This window comes from Perca flavescens, chromosome 23 (genome assembly GCF_004354835.1).
Source record: "Perca flavescens isolate YP-PL-M2 chromosome 23, PFLA_1.0, whole genome shotgun sequence".
NCBI lineage: Eukaryota > Metazoa > Chordata > Actinopteri > Perciformes > Percidae > Perca > Perca flavescens.
In genome coordinates, this window is record NC_041353.1 from 9,067,935 (window position 1) to 9,090,434 (window position 22,500).

A 22,500-nucleotide genomic window follows, 5' to 3' on the forward strand; every position below is an offset into this window, starting at 1 on the left:
TAACAGCTCCTGGAAACGCCTGATAAGAGCCTCTCCCTCATCCTTGAGACAAAGCAGCATTTCGGTGCTCAGATATGGTAAGACAGCACTGGCTTTTCTTCAAGAATCTAGGCAGGAGGAACAGAATGGAGAGGCTGCCTGATAAACACAAGCAGCTGTGAGAGTCCCAGAGCTGCTTGCTGAATGCCAACATGTGCACAAGTGGATCTGCACGAGCATGAATGCACGCATAATTATGTACACACACACACACACACACACACACACACACACACACACACACACACACGCACGCACGCACACACACATTATTCTGTACAATATATATTTTATACTTGTGCTCTCTGTAACATTTAGTCTCATAATCAGTCTCAAAGCTTTGCTCTGCATTGTGAGATAATACATTTGTGTGTTCCAGGTAGTTTCTAAAAAACAAGAGACAATATCAAGTTGATTAAAACGTGGTAGAGAGAAGTGAAATGATCTCAACCCACCCACAAGTTCTCTCACCTGATTTGATAAAATGAAAACCTCTAAGACCTCTCCTTGTCTTATCACCCAGTCTATGACCTATTCGGGACATAATTTATGCTTCATGTCTGTGTTTTCAAATTTGCCCCGACATCCACAGTGCACTATCCCCTCTGTTATCTGTTTATCTGATTACTCTCTGTTGCAATGGGACTCCACTCAACAATCATTTACTCATAAAACTGACAGCTCACACGAGAGAGGGATTGTGTTATTGCTTCCTTCTGTAATTTCACTGTAAAGTGGTTTGCTTCTAACTGATGTTCCTGGTAACAGGATTGAGGTGACTGCGTCATCACATGCTCATTAGAGTTAGACTGATAAATCATCCGTGCCAATATTAGATCATAACTGATGCATCTGTAGCAGTGTATGCATCAGCTGATAAATACTAGGAAATTGCAGTAGAAAATTTGCAGATATAAGATAAATGTATATTTAGTCCCAATTCTTTAAAAAAAAGTTAAAGGCATTCTTATCAAACAATTTGTTTATGTAAAATTACATAATATTAGCTGATATGTCATTATGAGATTCTTTACTTTACACTTTCAATTATTGATATTAATCTACACATACATACAGTATAAAACATAATGCAGCTGTTGTTGTGGCCATAAGAAACAATGTCTACATAAAGCTTGCAGGGTTAAAAAAAAAAATAAAAATTCAATGTTGGCTTGTACTTAGGTAAAATCTGCAGGACGTGTCTACATTCATACCTGTGCCCAGAAAAAGCACTTGGTAGTTGCCGTCGGCAGCCATAACCTGGTCCACTGCCACTGATGTGTATTTGTAGTCAGCGTTGGTCCTAACCACCAGAGGTCTCCTCCCTACTGGGTAGATGGGGTTGAACATGACTGGGTGGTTCCGTACGAAAGTCACCACGTCGTCTGGGAACTCCTTTGTAGTATGAATGTCAGGTGTGAAGGCTCCACCGGGACACTGGAGAAACAAAAGTAAATAACAGTATTGTATTAAAAAGACAGTACATGTTTTACTTTATGGGGCTTAGTTTATATACTGTAAGAGCTTATTAAGGTAATAGACAACAATATGTACAGTTTGCTGATAACTGATCTGGAGTCATGAAAGTTAAATATGGAATGCCACAAGGCTCCACATTGGGGCTTTGGTATTTTATCTATTTCTTTTGTTTGATACTTTAATTTGTTAAGTGCCAAGGATGTTGCAGTTAAATACATTTATAGATGGCAAAACATATTTTCCTTTTCTTTTGGTTATGTTATAACATTTACTGACAGGCTGGTAATACTTGTATTACAATTTTCTCTCCTTTTTATGGCTTAAAATGTGTAAAGACATATGATTAAGAGGAATATGTTACGTGAAATTTTGTTTTAGAATCATGCACGGAAATAACTAACAAATTAAGGAATGAAAGAATGTTCGGGAAATGAACTCACAGTTCCTGGTCTTGGGTAAGGGATGCGCCCCTGGAAGGCCACCCACTGAAAGTTGGGCCCCTCTCTATGAGCAAAGGGCCCATTGAAGACGGTAAGGATGTCGGCCATGTTGTACACACACACTGCTGAGCCTTTAAACACGGAGCTGAGGAAATAAGATGCATACTTTCAATGAAACCCAACAGTGGGAACCTACTACACTCACAACCTGGAGATCCACCCAGCTAAAATATTCTGCAGTTGTTAATTAGGATCTCCGTTTCTAAGGATGTAATGCAGTCTGGGTGGAACCAAGGCCATTCTCCAGTGGGGACAGCTCACCTATTTCCCCCTCATTGATATTGATACGGTTTGGCTAAGTCATTTAAAACCACACCACTTCACACATAAAAGAGTCTTTGTTGAAAAGGGGAGCAGAAGCATATTGTGCAAAGTGAGGATGGAGGAAGAATCCCAGTGTGGAGAAAGGAAAGGAATAACATTGAGGTAAGAGACCTCAAGGACCTCGCTGTTTGGCTGTGTTCTTTGAGCCAGGATACTCTACTGTAACCTTTCTATTATCTTATCTATGATAACAAGTAGATTGAGGGCCTGTGGCAGTGTCACCCTGGGTTAACCAGACAAACTCAATTAGAGATCAGAACACATGGATCAAGTAACCATTCCTTTAAAGCTCCAAATTTGCTGTGCAACCCTGCTGACTGTGACTTTCGGCTAAATGAGAGAAGTTTGTTCAGTGTGGTTTTCTTCAATTACCACAGAGGTTTAGACAGTGTGGTAATCTTTTCTTACTTTGTTTTACAGTATACATATCATACTAAGGGTGGGTAGGATTCTAAGATACAATTAAAAGACAAATGGTGACCATATTGCTTTTTTTATTTTCCCTCAAACCTGACGAAAAAAGCTCTGAAAAATGCATTAAATTAATTATCTCTGCACTCTAAAATGCTGCTGTGTATTACTCCCTCTAACAATACATATGTGATACAAATTATGCAATGCTTACTATAAATATATCTCTTGCACTCTATCTCGCTATTTCGCTATCTCAGCAAAATAGCGCACTGCTGCTTACAATCATAAGGACAAAACATCAAAACGAAGGCCATATAGTGAAGCTACCAGGATGTTGTAAATGATAGTTTAGTTTAAAGTTGATAGCACACAGTTCCACTGACTAAGCTGTTCTGCAACATGACACATGACGTCTCTATGTAACAGGCCCTTTGACAAGCACATCCCCTCCCTCTGATATCCAGTCAGTGATTAACATAACCACTGAGGCCAGCAGGAATGTTACAGTTGGCTTCAACGCCATCAGCCTTACCTTGTAGATGTGAAGACTCCAAACACCAACAGGCCCTTGGGCTGATCGGTGTCCAGCAAAAACACATTTTCTGTAAGGGAAAACACACGTGCACACATGCTGGCAAATGTGTAATACCTTCAACAAATTCCACATAACCCATATCACTTTATCCTGCAGGTGAGATTGCCAAAAAGTGAAGAATGCATGAATTAATAACTGCCCATGTTGACAGAGTGACTGGTCAGATGAGCAATGTGGAAAAGCAGGTTTAAAATGTTTTGAGCTGGTGTTTGTAGTTTTCAAAGCTGAGGCTCAGGAAGGACTGGAATAATATGCTCATAAACGAATACAAGGTAACCAAAAACAACAGAACAATGGTTATGAAAGTTGATAAAGGGCTACATCCCTAATCCAGACCAAACAAAGGAAGTTCCATGGATTGTTTATGGAGAAAGCAATCACTGGAAACCTTGGAACAAAAATAGCGAGCTTTCGAGAATTAGGATGGTCTCGTATTTTCAGAAATACGGAGTTTGTTTTAAACTTGTTTCATGGACCGTGAAAGTATTATAGAGCTTGGAAGTCAGTCACCATATAAAGGAAATATATAACATGTAAAAAGCCCACAATAGTGTTCCTGTTCCTTCATTTTACTCACCCAGTTCGTCAAAGTGCGTTTCGGTGCCGTCTTCCTCCAGGACGGAACACACCATCCTGGCCTTGAGGAAGGTGGTCCATTTGTTCACCAGGCTCCGCTGTCCTCCGATGTCACTCTGCAGGCAGAAGCTGTACATAGCAACTCAAAACCACAAAACATACACTAATGATTTATGTAGACACAGGCACTTACTGGACACACTCTGGCCACCATGGTGTGGATATTTTTAGTATTTCCACTGTTATCTGTCAACCTCTCACGGAAGAAAAAATACAATTTGGCATCGTTGGGATCTGTTCCGTCTGGTATCAGGTGGGCGTCAATGAAGATTGGCTCTGAATGAAAAAAGGGATACATTGAAAATTTAACAATAAATAAATTAAAAAATAAACATCTTGTTTGTATATATATATATATATATATATATATATATATATATATATATATATATATATATATATATATATATATTCAAAATCTTTAGAGGATGTTTGTGTGCCCACCACTAAGCCACTTAGAGTTGTGCTGGTCTGTTCGCACTGCATTTCTCTTGGTCAGGCTCCTGAAGATGGCAGCATCTGTCCCCATGAAGTCAATGTACATGCCTGAGAACAGCTCCTGGTCTAGAGGAAACAAATCAACAATATGCTCACATATTTTGTAGAGCCATAAAACAACAACAATCTACTGTAAAGTGCTTCTAGAAACCAAGAAAAGACTGAAACAGCCTCAGAAATTTAATATATATAATATATACAATACACCAATATTATATTCTATAATGTTGCATGAATTGGTTTACAGTCTGTGTGTGTTCTGCTGCTAACACAAGACTTTGTGCTCTCCACAGCCGCTTCATGCTCTTTATCATTCCTTTACTCTCACTTCATCATACATCAGTTCCAGACCATGTGTTTTGGAGGATGTGGGGCAAGTTAGATGAGGATTAGGGGTATGGGGCCGCATCCAAGCTGGCTTGCTAAGGAGCGAGTGTTGACAGCACTCAGACAGCCACAGAGGGTCCAAAACATGAGGATGGGGAGATGAAGCGCCGACACTGCCTCGGATTCTCTGAGACTCTGAGTGCTCGACAGCCTTGTCCTGGACCTCAACTTTATTTGGCAGAGCACTTTCCTTCCTACCCCTTCAGGTTATTCCACCCTCCCCCTTTGGCTCCCCCCCTGAGCAACTCTGAAGCTGCTCACTAGCTGGCAAAGTGGCTGCTGACTTGCTCAGGTGTCAGAAAGCAGAGCTGAGGGTGCAATGTGTCGCCTTTAGCCGTGTCAACAGCAACCCAACACCCCTCGACCAATCAGAGATCAAAGGAGAGAGAGGGTGCAGCCTGACCTGAAGGAGGTATTGCTTTAGCCTCTGGTGGTCTGTGTTTGATGTGTAAGCAGAGCTGATATTTGAATTCTGCTCACTTTTTGTGCAACGACATTTAAACTATAATTGATAATGACTGACATTTGACGACTGGCGTTGCTAGGAGACGCACTACTGACTGGGGCACACAGATACCGAACCATTCAAATTACAGTATCAACATTGCCCCTCAGAAACTAAATTTCATGCCCCCTTGAGAACACGGACGGAGGGGGCTCAGTTACTATAGAAAAACAAACAAAACCTTAATTTCTTCTTTTTCGTAAAAACAAGTTTTCAGTTTGTTTTTTTTAAAGGCAGAAGTCATAAATGTAGGAAGCACCTACTAAGCATAACGGAGACTGTATTCACTTGAGGGTTGAAGGAGCACCTCCCTTTTCCAGATTCGGTCCTCGAGTCGATGTGAAATACTTGTTCCTGTGACAGAAAAAAGAGGAAGTCAGAGATTGTGGAGACAGTTTTATATGATAAGCTATTCCGTCTCTACCACAATAAAACTGCAGATATGAGCGTACCAAATGTACCACAAGGTAGCCCTGCTCACGTTTCTTTCCCTTTTGGTTTTAAACACAGACATGGTCCTGGCCTGGTCTTCCTTAACTGGCCCATGTGGGACAGTAAAGAGAACATTCCCTTCCTTGTGGTGGACTGGATGGTCCAAACGGCTTTTACTGTAACCTGGGTAAATTATAGCTCTTCCTGTCCCATCCTGTTTAGGTCTGGTCATTCAAGGAAGCACTATTCCTCGAATGGGGATGCAAGTGACGTCATTTTCCAGGAAAATATGTGTCCGCCAAGAGGTTCTGGAGGTGGACTCCATCTGGTAGGCTGTGTCGTTAACCTCTACATTGCAAAAAGTATCCATTTTAACAAGTCATTTGATGTTGCATTGAACCAATAAAGCCCCCCATGCACTCAAAATGTGTTTGTTGGTTCTCTTGAATGTTTCTGTAAAGAAGTGATAACTGTTTGTGCTGATAAATGTTTCTGGGGAATTCCTGATACACTTATTGACTCGGTAATGTGGAAATTTATAGTAGCACTTATTAAACCACAAAATAAGACAAAAAACATTGACACAGGCAAATACCTTTCTGTTGCAGCCATCCCATCAAGTTTCAAAACAACATAATAGTGTGGGTTCCGTTCTTGGGGGCAAAGGTCCAAACTCTGTGCGCTCGCTGACAACTTCCCACTACGGCAGCTTGTTATACTTAACAGATCCCTTTTCTTGAGACACTGACATGTTTGAGTTGCAAACAGAGCAGTCTGCCTTTTAAACAAAACCCCCAAATGACAAAAGGCACCGCAGTGTGGAAAGAGCCTGGTTGAGAGCTGACTCGCTCTGCTTATTAGTGTTTGGCAGCAGTTGGCAGTCTGGGGCTAAATGTTGTTCACTCAGTGAGCATTTCTCTCCTGGAGGGCTTCCCTGCTCTTACTTCCAGAGCTGTGTGGCCGGAGATGAGAGCGCAGCCCTCCATGCCTGACACTAGAGCTCCATTTTCTCCCTCTTATCCTCGGCATCTCCTCTCATGTGGCTCAAATTAAGTGCATGAAAACTTTGCTCATATAACGTTATGGAGTCTTTCTTATCATGTGGCAACACTTCTAAATTCATAGCAGACCAGTAAAAGAATATTCTATTGTTAGAAACAATCGCTATATGATGCTGGCATGAATTTAAATTCAGGCAAATATAAACTGTAAGGAGATTATAGCCATTCCATATGCGCTGGTTGTCATCCACTTAATAGATTTCCAGTACTGACTCTGAATTATAGTTGTTCTACTACAACTAGTAGTGAGTGTTGTAAAGACATTCTATTTTATATTATTGCAGCAATTAATCAAAAACATGTCCTCTTTTGTTTTGAACTTTTAAATAATTAGATAAAAACTGATTCATCAAAAGATAAATATTCCTCGTCCACATCCCTTGAGGCTTTTAGGATTACTATATCTCTTTTCAAGAAAATTATTTTTGTTTACTTGCTCTGGTTGTCAGGACTGTATTACCACTCACCCCTCGCTAAGGGGTGACGTTAACAACCAACACTATTTTTAGGGAATAAAAGAAGAAGAGAGTTATGAATTACGGTCTCAACTGAGTAATAAGCACATTAATTGCACTAACTCAATTAAGTTAATAAAATCAGTTTTTTTTTTTTAAATAACCACAGGAGAACCTCTGCATGTTTTTCTTTAGCTCATTATTTCTAAATGTTCCACCACCAAACCCCCTTCGGATCTTTTTTAAAATTTTAAGTATAAATGCTTACAATTTAGGATTTGAGGTACCAGAGGTTCTTGTTTGTGTGTAGTATCATTCAGCAGCCTGCAGTGTATCCTATTTCAATGGACAACCAGTGTGAATAATCTACCAAACACATGGGCAGTTTTGGTCTCTAGTTTATCAACAGTTACTGTAATGGATGTGTTGACCACCAGGCCAATGTCCCCAAAAATGGTTTATTCCCCTTAAGAGTTTGTATATTTAGTGAAGCGAATCTGTCATCGTGTTCCCACCTCTGGTCTGCGGCCCCTGTTGATGTACGCACAGACGGGACTGTATGCTCCGCTGCCACACATGAACAGATGAGTTCTGTTATAAGGCTGCACCACCCGGATGAAGTTCCCACAGCCATGCTGGAAAGTACAGATAAACATAAAAAAGTTCAGTAGGTGAGAAACATTAAAAATGTAAAAACGTTGCTCATGTTAATTCCCATGAAATGTTAAACACAAAGTTAATTGTAATATGTAATCTTTAATGAGATAATTGTTCTCGCATTAGACTTTAAAGCGAGACTGGAGCTTTCGAGAGGAGAAATAACACTTATGCAATGTTACTTATGCAAATGAAAATTTTAATTCATAGGCGATAAAACGTACCATCGTACATATCAATACACTTGCTGCTACAGCCTTGGCTGGTCTTGTATGACCAGTACCTTATGGTAGCCAGTAATTTAGTATTTGGCTTTTATTTGTAGCCACTGTAGTTACTGTTCAAAGATTATAGTGTTGCTTTAAAGGTCCCATACCATGCACATTTTTAGGTTCATAATTGTAATTTGGGTTTCTACAAGAAAATGTTTACATTCTTCAATGTTCAAAAAACATTAATTCTTTCATACTGTCTGTCTGAATATACCTGTATTCACTCTCTGCCTGAAACGTTCTGTTTTAGCGCCTGTCTCTTTAAGGTTTCCTCCCGAACAAGCCGGTCTGGTCTGATTAGTCAACGTTTCCAGGTCTTCTCCATCTGCGCCCTCGGCGTCTCTGCACCGTCATCGCAGCCAGGGAATGACTCTAACGACTCTGTAGCGGCACTTTCTACCTATATATAGTGTAGTTGTGACATCACAACTGTACAGATGTGCTGACGGCTCGTTTAAAGGCACTGGTCCTGAATAAGGGCTAAGTGTATTTTTGTGGATTGAGCGTTTTGATACTTTCACAGTATTTACATAGCATCGCAACCTGCTTTATAATCAAAACAAAACATGAAAATTCCACTTTTTACAATATGAGAGCTTTAATGTTAATTAACCTTAAATAAACCTACAATAAAATAGCAACACTCTTCCAATCCATTCACTGTAAAAAATAATAATTACTTTAATCTCAACTATGACACAATACACTGAAACAGACATAACAGAGGATCATGTCTATTTTCTGGTACACAGCCAAGGTGAATACCAAATCCAGAACTTGTTTATCTCTCCTGAAGTATCCTATTCCATATGAGGCAGTAATTCAAACTTATCTCACTTCTTATGGCAGTTATACAATCACATGCTGCACCATCAAACAATCCCACAGCTCACTGGTCTGGTATTAAGGCCAGTGGAAAAAGAGTGTCAGTGGTATATGTGATATATCTAGGTAAGGCAGATTACCGATCTCCATCCATCTCTTCTTTCACTTCCCAAACCCAGCAGCGGGAGTGCTGGACTTTGTGGCTCATTAAGACTGAGCTAGCAGAAAACGAGTGGAGAAAGGAAGAGAGAGCCGAAAGAAGTGGGGAGGAGAGGAACACATATCCAGGGAGCCGTCAAGAACTTGGCCATGGCTGCAGGAATGGCAGCTGCTGCAGCTCGCGTTCGGTGCACAGCTCCACTGGGAGCATTTGACAAAAAAACAAAACTAAATTTTCACCGTTACACACCCATCTCTGTTATTTATCCTGCTCCTCTATACAGTATCTCTTTCCCAGTCTGTCTGTCTGTCTGTCTGTCTTTTTCTTCACTTTTATCACCCATTACTCTCATCACACCCTCCTTCAACCCTCACCGGGCCTGGGTCCTGCTCAACATATCTGATGTTGAGTTTCGCAGAGCCACACATATGTAGCCGCATCCTGTTTTATTGTCATCTTGAGTTTCCTCTTCGTACGCACGCAGCCTTCATGACCGTACCAGATAAACTGCATCCAGCTTTACGGCCTCAAATTCAAGTGGTGATCACATTTAGTTTAAAGTGGAGGTTTTTGAGCTAGCAGCAAACAGACTAAATCAACCTGGTTGGTCTATATTTCTCCTTCTGTGCCACCCTCCGGCGCAAACAATGTGCAGTCGCTGTCTGGAGCCCCTCTTCAAGAGGAACTTAACATATACAGATGTGGGTAAACCATAGCAGAGGGATGGGGGCTCCGATTTAAATGAAGAAACCCATGAGAAAGGAGAGCAGCATTATGGAAGAGAGAAAATGAAATATCCTGCGGTAGAGGAGAAACCGAGAGTTGGAAAAAGTGACGAAGAAAAGTGGAAAAATAGTAAGACTGAAAGAGAAACTTTCAGAACAAAAAACTGGCAGAGTTGCGAGCAAAAAACAGAAATGACAAAAGGAAGAAGGGGCCACTGAGTGACTCCACATGAAGATGGCTCACCCGGATATTTGTGGGAGCCTGTCTGCAGCCGGCAGGCTGTGAGTCAGAGCAGCACAAATCACCCGCTGACAGAAACAGATTCTTCTCCATTTCTGCAACAGCATGTTTTACAAAACCCTGGCTCCATTAGGCCTACCCCAGCTGCTGTCAGTCAATGGACAGATGATGGAGAATGTGGGAAAAACAGGCAGCGCTGGTCGTAGTGTGATGCTTTTTATGGTAACTTGTACCGTTACTTTGAAAATCAGGGTTCCAATTTATTTACAAAGTAGCTTGGGAGGTTTCTTCTTTAAAAACATATCTTTCTATCTCCCTGTACTCTGCACTGCAGTGTCTAACTGTGCATGTATTCCAGACCAACCCAATTAGAGGAAAACAGAGGCGGAGGAGGAATCATTCCTCTGAGTGCTATGCCTTCATTAAGTCTTGTTGCAACTAACAAGTGCTGCTGAGAATCAGGCCGGGGTTATGAAATCTCTGCGTCAATGAGCTGTGTCCCATTTGCGAGCTTTGATTCTGGTTTATTTTTCTACAGTGCTCCGTGGCCCTCGATCCTCCCACGCCTCACTCTCATTCCTGACCCACTGTGCCGATGCCAGGAGGACTCCGGGCCAGTCGGTGACCCCGCAGACATCTGCAGCCTGCTTCACATGTGGTTTGACCTGACACAAGCTCACAGATGGGAGAGGGAAATCCTAGGAGGCGGCACGTACAGTTCCGCAGTAGATCCACATGGAGGAACGGATCAGGGAACAGCTGACAAAACCTTTATTCTAGATCTTGAACATCATGGAAGATGAGAGCTAGTTGGATATACTGGTCTGTTTCTTCTGTAACTCATTAGGTTAGCTACCATTAGCAACTTCAGCATTAGCTACTATTTGTTACCAGTGTTTGTAATTGCATTACATAAGTAATGCATTTACAGTAATGTATTCCTTTTGGGTTTAATACAGTAATATAACGCATTACTAATAATATTTCGGTAATATTATACCAGTTACAATCTCAGTAATGCGCGATACAACGCACTTTAACCTGAAATTTAGTGGCGTTTTGTTTTTTTAAGAATTCACAAACATTGCGAAACTATTTTTGCGAAAAGACAGCAGTGTCCTAGCAGCTGACAGATATAAACATGTCGGGAATTAATGTTTAGGCTTGTTACACGTAATAGCATTACATTTTATCAGCGGTGGAAAGTAACTGTACTGTACTTCAATAAAATTCTAAGGTAGCTTTTTTTTTTATTAAGTATTTCAAATTTCTCCTACTTTATACTTCTACTCCACTAAAATTCAGTCAAGTAGGCCTACTTCACTTCACTATTTATTTATAGATTAAGTTACTTTGGAGATTCAGATTAATAATACAAAATATTATGAATAAATTATAATGTAGGCCTATTAAAGTGGATAAAGATGACACTTTGTTGATCCTGTGGTAAAATTCACAAACTAGTCATACAAGTCATACTTCCGAGGTTATTTTGGTGAAAGTAACTCAAGAGTAACGCAAAGTAGCGTAAAGCATTACAATTCAGAGACAGTAATATTGTAATATAGTATTATAACAAATTACTCTCAAATGACAGTAACTAGTAATTTATAATGTATTACAATTTGGAAGTAACTTGCCCAACACTGTTTGTTACACTATGGGGGTTTAGCACTCTACTAACTTGATGGGCACCAAACGATTTAATCGTGTGGCTCTTCTAGACTTTCCTAATGTTATTGGACCGAATGGATCAAATTCTGATAGAGAAAGGATTCATTTGTGGGGATTTGTGCAGTCGGAGGTGCGTTTGTCATACGACATTTACCAAAAATGTGATGAAGATAAAGAGTAAGTAATCCATTCAACTTTAAAGCCTTTTAAGATATTTACTGTTGGCACAGTAACTATTATCAGCTTCATGAGCTGACGTGAGTATTCATATCTGAATTTCTATTTATTTATTTTTTAAATTTTTTTAAAAAAATTTTTTTTATTGGCTAACCAATAAAAGGCCCCAAGGAATCCAAAGATGAGGGTTTTGAGGGTCCTTACCGTGGGGTCCTTTCCTGCCATTTGGCATTCCTCTATCTTGCTTGTAGACGCAGGCCAAAACACCTGGTGGGGAAAAAAAAACAAACAGTGCAGCATTTAAATTATCGATAAGTGGGGAAGTGAGCCCAGGAAGCCAGCAACAGATTGAGATAGACATGAATATACCCATGTTGATCTTTGATCATATCCTGTTTACACAGACAGAAGTCCCAGGGAACATTTGTGGGAAATGAACAAACAAATGTTGTAAAAAAAAACATACAGTTTCAATAGAAGTTTCTGTGTCAGTGATTACAGCCGGCTACCGTCAGTGGAAAATGTGTGAGTTGTCAAACCCGGGAGTGGTGCTTGAAGGTCTAGCTCAATGAATATATCAAGCAATTTACTTGGAAAAAATGGATGCGGTGCGGCACTCCCTGGGGGAACATAAATACTTTCCCATCTGTTTATGCACTTCATGACTGTCAATTACGTGGAAGATAACTCCTTCACTGCATACAGAATCAGTTATCAGAGAGCTCCAGCATTTTCATACCTCTTTTGAATAACCCTTAAATTGTTCTGATCGTGGCAAATGTATGGTAGTTGGCGTATCATTGCACAGATTAGAATAATACCAGTGCAGCAGTTTTATGATGCACCTGACACACTGTTAAATTGAACTAAAAATGTATTTCCTCCTTTGTTGTGGCGAGAGAAAAGAAATGCTATACATGCCAGCATTGCATCACAACAAAATGTTAACCACAGACCCTAATGAGAAGCATCTGCTGACCTTAAGTGTGCCATGGGTGACGTTGTTAATGTCCATGGAGAGGACATGGTCTTTGCAGCCCACATACATCCTGTCCTGGTCCTCGTCCATCTGCAGGATCCTGTAGTCCATGGCCTTGTCTGATATACTGTAGTGTTCAAAGGAGGGGGAGACCTGCAGGTCTGAAAGAGACACAGAAAACCAGGCTTAGGAAAACACACAAATAAGCTTGTTTTCACGCTAAGATGAGAAGTTCTCTCCATCTTCTACTTAATTAAACTCAAGAGAAAAAGCTACATACAAGCCCACGTTAATCTCTCTCTGATCAGATCTCAAAATGAGGTCCTTGTGCACGAGTCAATGGGTTTTTAAAAGAGATCTCAAAAGAAAACTCAGTAATCTGTAACTTTTAGGATTTGGATGCTGCTCTTTAAACGTGTGCCAGTTCTCTTCTGTTGCCATTTCATATGAAGGGTAACTGAAGATTTTAGCTTTGTGCAATAGTACAGATCATTATCATTATATCCTAAGGTTGGTATCAAACCTCAGTTTGGGTAACAATCTGAAACTATTCAAGCTATGTTCTTTTACGGTGACTTAGTTTTAGATAATTTGAGAAGTTTAGCTCTTTTTGTTAGATGAAATTGTTCGGACTTCTAAACATAATGCATCACACCTACTGTAGATCCAATGGGTCTCCAGACTCCATGTGAAATCCTCATTGCTATGTATTGCATATGTGATCACAAAATGATCTTCCAATTCCTTGAGATAAAAGCAGATGACTCTGAATCCTTCAGAAATAATTATCTGAATTACTCTGAATCATCAACATTATCACACTGGATGATAAACAGAATAAATTGCACCCTGAAAATGATCTCACAATGATTTGTTGCTACTGTGATTATTCACAGTTCACTTAACTTTCATCCAGTCAATCAAAGCTGTGACTACAGAGTAATTGTTCAGGGGAGATACTGTATGTAAAAGTCTTCCTGCAGAGTCTCTTCTACTCATTAAAAGCACACAATGTTCACACACACCAAGTAAACATTCTCAGACAGTTATTTTCAGCCTATTTGCTCCAGAGATAGAGAACTCTCAACCATACCATCAAAGGCCTTCACTGTTGAAACCAAACTCATGCATATTTATCACTTTTTCAATCTGTGCTGAGAGCAGGGGGAGGGAGAGGCAACGTAGATCTACACCCTCTATTTCCTCCCCTCCATTGACCCTCTCTCGGCTCTCTTTGTATTCCCTCCTCTAATCAACAAACAGGTTGCCTGTGCTTTGCTTCTATGCCTTGGGCTAAAGTCACATTTTCATTATTGTGTGACATACGCTTTTGGGGCTGGGGCCTTTTATCTTGATGGAAAGTGGCTTTTCTGTGGCACCCCTCACTCTGATCACAGGCTGTTGTTTGGGGCGTTCGCCTCGTAAAAACTGGAGTGTTTAACTTTAAATAAAGACAAGTTAACCACTTCAGTCAAAGGAGAGTTTCCCACGATTCTTCGCTCTCTACATCCACCGTGTTTACCTACATTGCCTTATATGGTCTTGAAGTGAGTGTTTTTGAACGTTGTATCATCAGAGGCGAGAGCATCATCTGGTGTCTAATGAAGAACATACACACAAATACGACTCCGTTTTTACCTGATTTGCCAGGAACAAAATTAAAGCTGAATGTGTCCTGTCAAGCAGATGTGCGTTTAATAGAGAAGAGAAACGTATATAAACAAAGATCGCATCAGCTTCGTGTTTCGAAGCTGAAGAGATAGCATCGCAGATCGTATCACAGAGAGCTCTGTGCTGAGGCTGAAAAAGGTTTAAGATGTTACACGCCTTGCTCTGCCAGAGTGGAAGACACCAAGGGTGAAAGAATCACTAACAGTTAATTAAAAACATGCAGGGCTCAACATTCTGCCAAAACACACATCTTTCTAAAATACAGTCTTGGAGGTGATTCAGGAAAACCTTTTTAAGACCACAATATTGTAACTCATTTTTACACATGGAAGTAAATCTTAATTTAAACACTCTTCTAGTTGATTTCTCTGGAGCTTAAGATGGCAGCTGTCAATAAACATACAGCTGTTTATAACGTACAGTCCGAGCAGGAGTTTTACAATCGTATATTATAGTGTATACAGGCTCAGTGGTTGAGTTAAACCTAAGTGGGTAGAAGCCAAAGAACCACAGCTTTTTAAAATGTGTAAGATTGGGGTGAAGAAAAAGGCAAAAGGTGAAAGAAGAGGTATCTTTTATGAAGCATTCTTTCTACTAACTACAAAATGCAGAGCAGCTATATCAAGTTTTCTAGCCCTAGTTCTAGTGATAGTGAAAACATGAAAAAAAACCTCCAAATCCAAAAACTAGAGTGCTAAAACTAAAATTTGTGATGTCAGTGGAATGGCTCCATAGACAAAAAATTGGAAAAGATGTTATAAATGACTATGTGGATACATTTTCTGTTTCATATCTGAGAACACTACAACAGCATAAAGCTTATTTGGGTATTAAAAAAAAACAACTTCTCTAACTACTTTGAGAAAGAGTATCTCATCTTCACAAATATTGATTTTCGAGGCAACGCAAATAACATTTAAATTGGTAATTTAGGTGGTATTCACCTTTAAGAAAATGTCTCTATAATATGCCAATGAGTATTGAGAGGCTTACGATGATGTAGTGTTTTCTTTTTTCTTAAAACATTAACCGAATAATAATTAAAATTACCCTTTAAATGTTACAAATCTGTAGTAATTATGGTTCGTAAATACAGCAGCAACTAGATTTGTACCCCCCCCCCCGCACACTGTTAATTGACTCGGACATTATGGTACACTCCTGTCTTTTAAGCTCTACTTCTGACAGCATCCCTCCGAAACACACAAGGGGAACAAATTGTTCAGAGGGGTGTGGTGCGGTGTGAAATAACTGTTTAATATTACGTTTTCTCAGTGGGGGGAAATAGGAGACATTCACTTTTTCGTGAGAGTGGAAGGCCAGTTAAGTCTGGTGCTGGGATGGGACGTGGCAGGGGTGTGTCACACATGGATCCGGCTTACTCACTGAGAGACAACAGAAACCCTCTGGAGCCCACATACTGTCGGATCCAGTATCTTCTCAGTGTTCTGCTTTCAATCTCATACAAACATATGAGTCATGCCTGCACTGCTGCAGCATTGTAGACCACTATCAAAAGTTCACAGATGGTGCACGCACCTGCTCCATCGGGGAGAGGGGGGGCTGCTCTGAACAACCGTCAAGGTTTTCCAGTCATTCGATATATGCACTGGGACCATGTGTTCACAGAATAATTGCCAGCTCATAACCTTCGTATCACGTCTTTGTAGACCCAAACTGCTACTACTGTTCCCTCCAAAACTTGCATCTAAGTTTTTTGGCACCACAACCTCACAGTTTGTACACATTTCCATAATTAGATCAAAACAGAAAAATAAACTAAAGTACGAGCACAATTGTTTTTTCGGTTTTCGTGTCTGTGATGAAGAAATCCTCTGGACCACATGTAGTTTGTTAGTCTTGAGTTTATGTGCGTTCCTCACTGTTGAGATCACACAACTTTCCCGAGAGGGAAGAGTGTCAAAAGTGTTTGTCGACATCATTACTCAGACGAGTGGCTTGTTGCGGACAGCGTTGTTTTGGGGATGCTAAAGGACAGAACAATAGATCTTAGAATAACACACTTAGTCCTGCTTTGCAAAAAGAACAAGGATCTGCAGTTTTAAGGATAATATTTTGTGCCAAGACACAAAGGTGGGGACCTGACAGTAGGATTGGGAAAAGCTGAGGTAATGTGAGTGATGAAATGTCTTATTGTGTGTTGTTTTGTGTTCGTTGATGCTGTCGTCATTGCAGGAGAAGAGAGAAAGAAACTGAAAAAAGAGAGATAAAGGAAAGCAGGGTTTGAGCGTTGACAGTTGGTGGGTTTTCTATTATGCATGTGGGCAGGTGGGCCTCACACATCCTTGCGGACCTAACTGCAGTCCCCAGTGTCCTGCCTTTGAGCTTTGACCCATAGTGTCCCATTGGCCGGATGGCAGAGCAATGGTGATATAATCCACTCTAATCCATGCGATGGACAGTGGGGTTAGCATTAAGGGCAAGGTGGCGACTAGAGAGCTGAGACTTTCTCTCTCTTTGATGTATTTTTTTTTGTGTGAAGTGGTCAAGCGGAAGAAGCACAAAAGCCTTTTGTTGAGCAGGGAAACGACAGCGGTCATTCAATATTAAACAGCAGGATGCTTTCTTTGCTGCAGAGGAGATCCTATTAGCCGAAAACTTTCCCCCTCACATGTTGCAGGATGTGATAAAAAAGCGCTAGTAGATCAAAGTTTTCCTGAAAGGGTTTAATCAATTAAATCCAACTATTTTAATAATGGATTCAATATTCAAAGGGGTACACTTGCAAACTAGTGCTGCACGGTCATAAAGTTGGGGAATTTGTGAAAGGGCAGATTAAAAGAATTCTCAAAATTACCTAAAGCAAACAGAGGCTGAGATATCCTGACATTTAGTCCCTTGTATGGGTCTAACGCCAAACATAATGGATCCTACACTGCCAACAGTGCAACTTGATAGTCTTTTATTGCTTTTTATCTGAATGGTGAACACCCACCTCTTTCAACCCTCACACCTCCAGGTTGTAATGCATGGTTTACTCTTTGCCATTTGCTAATTTTTGTAAATAAAATACCTCAACTAAATATGACAACGTCACCACAATGTTCATTAGTAGCTATTCTGGAGCTTTCAATCATATAACGTGACCTTCCTCAGCAGATGGAGTGTGCACAGTTGCAATAGAATTGTAAAATTTCTTCCTGTAGGCTTAAAAGAGAAAAAGATTAGTAGATATTGTTGGGTTTCGGACTGTTGGTCAGACAAAAACAAATGCAACTGTCATTTTTCAATAGTTCTTTTATTTAGTCGATTACATTTTTTTTTTAAGATTATTTTTTACATTTTAGACCGTAGGACAGCTGAAGACATGAAAGGGGAGAGAGAAGGGGAATGACATGCAGCAAAGGGCCGCAGGGCGGAGTCGAACCTGCGGCCGCTGGGTCGAGGAGTAAACCTCTATATATGGGCGCCTGCGCTACCAGGTGAGCAACCCAGGTGCCCTTAATTTATTAAATTATGCATGAAAATAATCAATGGTTGCAGCCCAATGTAACTGTCAGATCTGCCGAGATGCTGTGACAGGTGGCCTGATGAATGCCATGCCTATTGATCGCAGGCTGACATCCTTTATGGAGTTTAAAAATGAAATACAGCCCTTTGGATCATTACAGCAGGCCGTACTTTTCGTTTGTGCTGTCACTACAGCCTTGAAGAAAGGATATCTAAAGAAACTACAAGCTGTGATCATTGTAGCGGGTAATTCTGCCTTCTTTAAATTGATTGAATTGATTGTTCATGGTCACAGACTCCAAGGTAATAACCCAGAGAGGCAACAAGCCACAAATATTCGCAGAGTAACATACAAAACATGCTCTTTTTTTGTGATTGTGGAGAAAAGCTAAGTTGAAATACAAAAAAAAAAGAAAGGGACTTGTTTTTGTGCCCCTGTTTGTATGGCAGCAATAAAGTGCAGAGGAGATTGCAGTGCTCACTTAGCAGACTTTTTTGTTGTTGGGATTACTGCATATAGCCAGGAGTGGGAAGGCAACAACAACCACAAGGAAGCTTCACCCAGGTTTTTAACCCACAAGACTTTCTGACAGACTTGGTTATTTGAACAACCTCTGGGTTTACAGCAGTAAACAACGCGTCCATGGTTCTGGTTTGGGGTGTCCATACAATTAGGGTTTTGTTGTAAAAATTAAGAGATTCACTGTCGCTGGAAAGTATGTGGGATCTTTATGACAGAGGCGATTGTAGTTTTGGACTGCCCAGCACTGAGGTTTTAGGAATTGATGCCAACTGACTGAGCTGGTGTCACTTCCAACAGCCTTTAGGCTCTTCTTCCAACTTGATGGGAGAACAAAATAGGCGAAAGAACACAAACGGAAACAGTGTGGCATCATGATTAATTTTGTAGGGAAATGTGGTGGGGAAGACTGAAAAACCTAGCTGTGGATTATAAGATTCACCTGATGAAATCCATCTGCAGAGACTTTTCTGTCTACATAACAAGGTGATAAAATCAGCATATTGTCAAGAATGTGGTATTATTTTGTCAAAACATTAGCTTAGCCCTTGTGAAGCAGGGATGAACAGCTTTACACAAAACTGACTGTGTGAAGTGTTGAGTTTTTTTTATTTATTAACACCAGTGTCTGAACGCAAGCCAAAAGGTCCCTGCACCTAATTAACACTTCAGGGTTGGACAGTGGACCAATTACAAACAAACCTTGGTGTCTCCCATGCAAATACAGCTCTCATCAATTGGCTTTGTACCTGAAAGGCCAGTATGAATAAATTAACTCCATGCTAATGATGCATGCTTTCTATTCAGTTCTAGGAGGACCTGTATGTGGTTGTCAAGGGCAGCCGGTGGGAAGACCCCAATCACCCATCTTGATAAATATTGAAGCAGGAGCTTATACCGCCCCCTTGCAATTCATCTCTCCTCACAAGATGGAGTGGGTTTCATCACGGAGGCCTGACTTCAAACCTGGTGCCAAATACCATTGCTCTTTGTCTGGACAATGCTAAGAGCTCTTCTGGTTCAGTTCTGGATGGCTGCACTTACCTAACACAGTGCTGGCCCACTCACACATACTGCACCAGTAAAAGACTTTATCCCGGCAACTGACGGGCCCCTCTAGAGATAAGTAATGGCTGTTGCCCGACTGAGACGGCCTTCCATTCTCCTTTGGGAGCAGCCTGATGGTACAGTAATGACTGGTGGCGTATACATACGGCAGAGGGAAAGTTAAGGTGTCGTTCCACTGCGTGGAGACCACCCAGGACGTCTGGCCGACAGAGTCGTCCGATTGTCTGTCTAAGAGACATACTCCACATTCTCAAACAGGCTGTGCTCAGCACTCAAAAACGCAAACAGCATGCACAAACTCACTGTTCGCAACTACTTGTCATGGACGGAAGCCAGCGTTGGCTCAAGATAGGAAAGACTATATATCTACTACGTCTCATTAATTTTTCGATTGTCGTCTGTCGCCAATTATCTATATTCAGACGTTTGTGATGGAAATCGTATGACTGGAGAGAATTCCTGAGCTCTTATGTATGCTTTCTCTCACTTTGGCTTCCCAAAGCAGACGCCACATCTAAATATGACACGTGAGCCTGGAGTGTATTTTTTCCCTTGGCTAAGTGTGTGTGTGTGTTTGTATGGAGTGATGTTATCCAGCACCAATGTCAACTGCTGGTTTCACTGCACGGCTGACCTGCTAAGGTGTTGGCTAATATTCCCTGTAGGAGCCGAAACTTGAGATGACAACCTGTCCGTCATGCTGCCCCGACAGCCAGCTAGTTTGCGTTCCCAATGCTCCAATTAGCACCTGGCCTCCCCTTCACATGTCACCGGCGACCGCTCCTTCGCACAGAACCAACCCGTACCACCAGCCACCCCGTCTCCTAGCCGTGACCTCTCACCTGCCCACACTAGGAGCCTTTGGTTACTGCTCACCTCCAGCAGACAGTAAATCTCAGGGATTTTACTGTCGGAGGCTCTCGCAGAGACTCTCAGAGCGAGGGGAGGCATGCAGGAGATACGGGTCAGAGGATTCTCAGAGTTGATGTGTTTACTATTCATGGAGGACGGCCAAAGGAAAAAGGAAAAGGCTCAACCAGGTGGGACTCCTCTCTGCCATCTGTAAGGCTGAAGCTGTGTCAGGTCTAAAAAGCTATATTTCCTCAGTGACATGATGTCGCTGAGGTCCAGGGGTTGTTTCCGTGGTGTTTAAGTGAAGGTAAAGATTTTTTGTGAGGGCAACAATGACAAATGCACCTGTTAAAGCTTTTGCATTTGGCTGTAGACTCAAGGAAAAGGTTATTTACCTTCTCCACGTGCTTAAAGAAGAAATCCATCCATTCATTTTCTTAAGCCTTAATCAAGAGATAGTGATAGTGAACTTTTTTTTTTTTTTTTTTTTTTTTTTACTTCTAAAGCATTTGAAATGAGTATTAACAAACTTGCATAAAAAGTTTCATAAGAGTAGGTCATTGATTTGTGATAATGTCAAGCTCCGACTCAAGAGATACTGTCTTTGTTTGTATTGATGGCCATTGATTACCTTTCAACGTGTTTCCGAGGAGGAATAATAAAACATTCAACAGGGCTAGCAAGGTCAGATGCAGGAATGGCTAAACAGAGAGAGACGGGCAGAGAAAGACAGGCTGACAGAGGAGCTGTCAAACATCCCACACGCTGTCAGCCCCAAGGTGGTGCAAGCTGCACTTCACCGCACTCCCTTGCCCTCCTGCAGGAAATTTCCATGCTGCAACTTGGGAAATTAGATAAACATCTAGGACATGAGTCTGGGGGGACATGCATACACACACAAAGACATAGCTCTCTTCATGCCATGAATACACCAGTATTCACACATGCAATGCTAACCTATAGCTATTTGTAGCATGTCTCCAACAGCTTTGACAGGCCTATGCTTTGCCCTGCAAGAAATTCGCTATAATCACAGAGCATCACTGATTTTACTTCACAGGCTTTATTATGTTCACCACAGGAAATATGCTAATGTGCAGGTCTAACAGAGACAGGAAGCTGTCCTACATTAGCAAAGAAATAAACCTTTAATCACAGACATAGACATCCTGGCCTGCTTCTGGCTACTTGTCAGCATTGATCTTTGACATTTTGAGCTTTTAACCCCAAAAGACGACACATGCCGTTAGGCACCCAAGTCTGGCGTCTGCATCACTGGATGATCATGATGTTCATTTAAAAGGCCATTTAAAGACATTTCCATAATATCTGTAAAAAAGTGAGATGATTTATCATAAGCGGTTAAACCTCAGGCAAAAGAAGACCCTGAGCAGAGCATCAAATTATTCTTCCTTCCACTCCTATTGGATTTAAATCTGACACATTACTTTACAAGAGGTTAATATAATATAGGCTAAGACTACCCAGGCAGATCTTCTCTCAAAGGAATTCAGAAAACACAGATTAATGAAAGTCTTAAAATAGTCCTGGTTCTCTTGGGCTTCAAGTATGTGAAGTATCCACTGAGCAAAATTTCCTTTCATAACTCGCAAAGCTGTAGAAAACCACATAGTTTTAACAATGATTCAGCAGAAAGTTTTACCACTGAAATGCAATAAAGTCGAAGGAATGCACATCCCGCCAATCACCACGGTCAAACATACACTCTTTCTTAAACACAGTGACACACATACTTCTGCAAACCCTCACCACAAAGAACACATTCTTAACAGACTGACATCCACATACAGTGCATGAGCAGTATCATTGCTGTATGGATAATGGGGGGTGAGTGGAGGTAGTAATGAGGCATGATAAAAGAG

At 41.0% G+C, this 22,500-nt stretch overlaps 1 protein-coding gene across 2 annotated transcripts in view; it reads right to left on the reverse strand.

Moving 5' to 3' along the window:
- Nucleotides 1-22,500, reverse strand: part of sema3c (sema domain, immunoglobulin domain (Ig), short basic domain, secreted, (semaphorin) 3C) — a 39,091-nt gene that overhangs the window by 6,803 nt on the left and 9,788 nt on the right. For both annotated transcript variants that reach the window (XR_003691585.1, XM_028570098.1), the window contains exons 3-12: nt 13,036-13,196; nt 12,261-12,323; nt 7,841-7,960; nt 5,641-5,731; nt 4,432-4,551; nt 4,121-4,263; nt 3,929-4,043; nt 3,289-3,358; nt 1,959-2,103; nt 1,254-1,476 (exon numbers count right to left, since the gene is read on the reverse strand). Coding sequence is in view for 1 of the 2 variants with exons in the window: in XM_028570098.1 (XP_028425899.1) it covers nt 1,254-1,476; nt 1,959-2,103; nt 3,289-3,358; nt 3,929-4,043; nt 4,121-4,263; nt 4,432-4,551; nt 5,641-5,731; nt 7,841-7,960; nt 12,261-12,323; nt 13,036-13,196 (1,251 nt within the window). In the remaining variant the exon portion in view is untranslated. The remainder of the gene's footprint in view (nt 1-1,253; nt 1,477-1,958; nt 2,104-3,288; nt 3,359-3,928; nt 4,044-4,120; nt 4,264-4,431; nt 4,552-5,640; nt 5,732-7,840; nt 7,961-12,260; nt 12,324-13,035; nt 13,197-22,500) is intronic.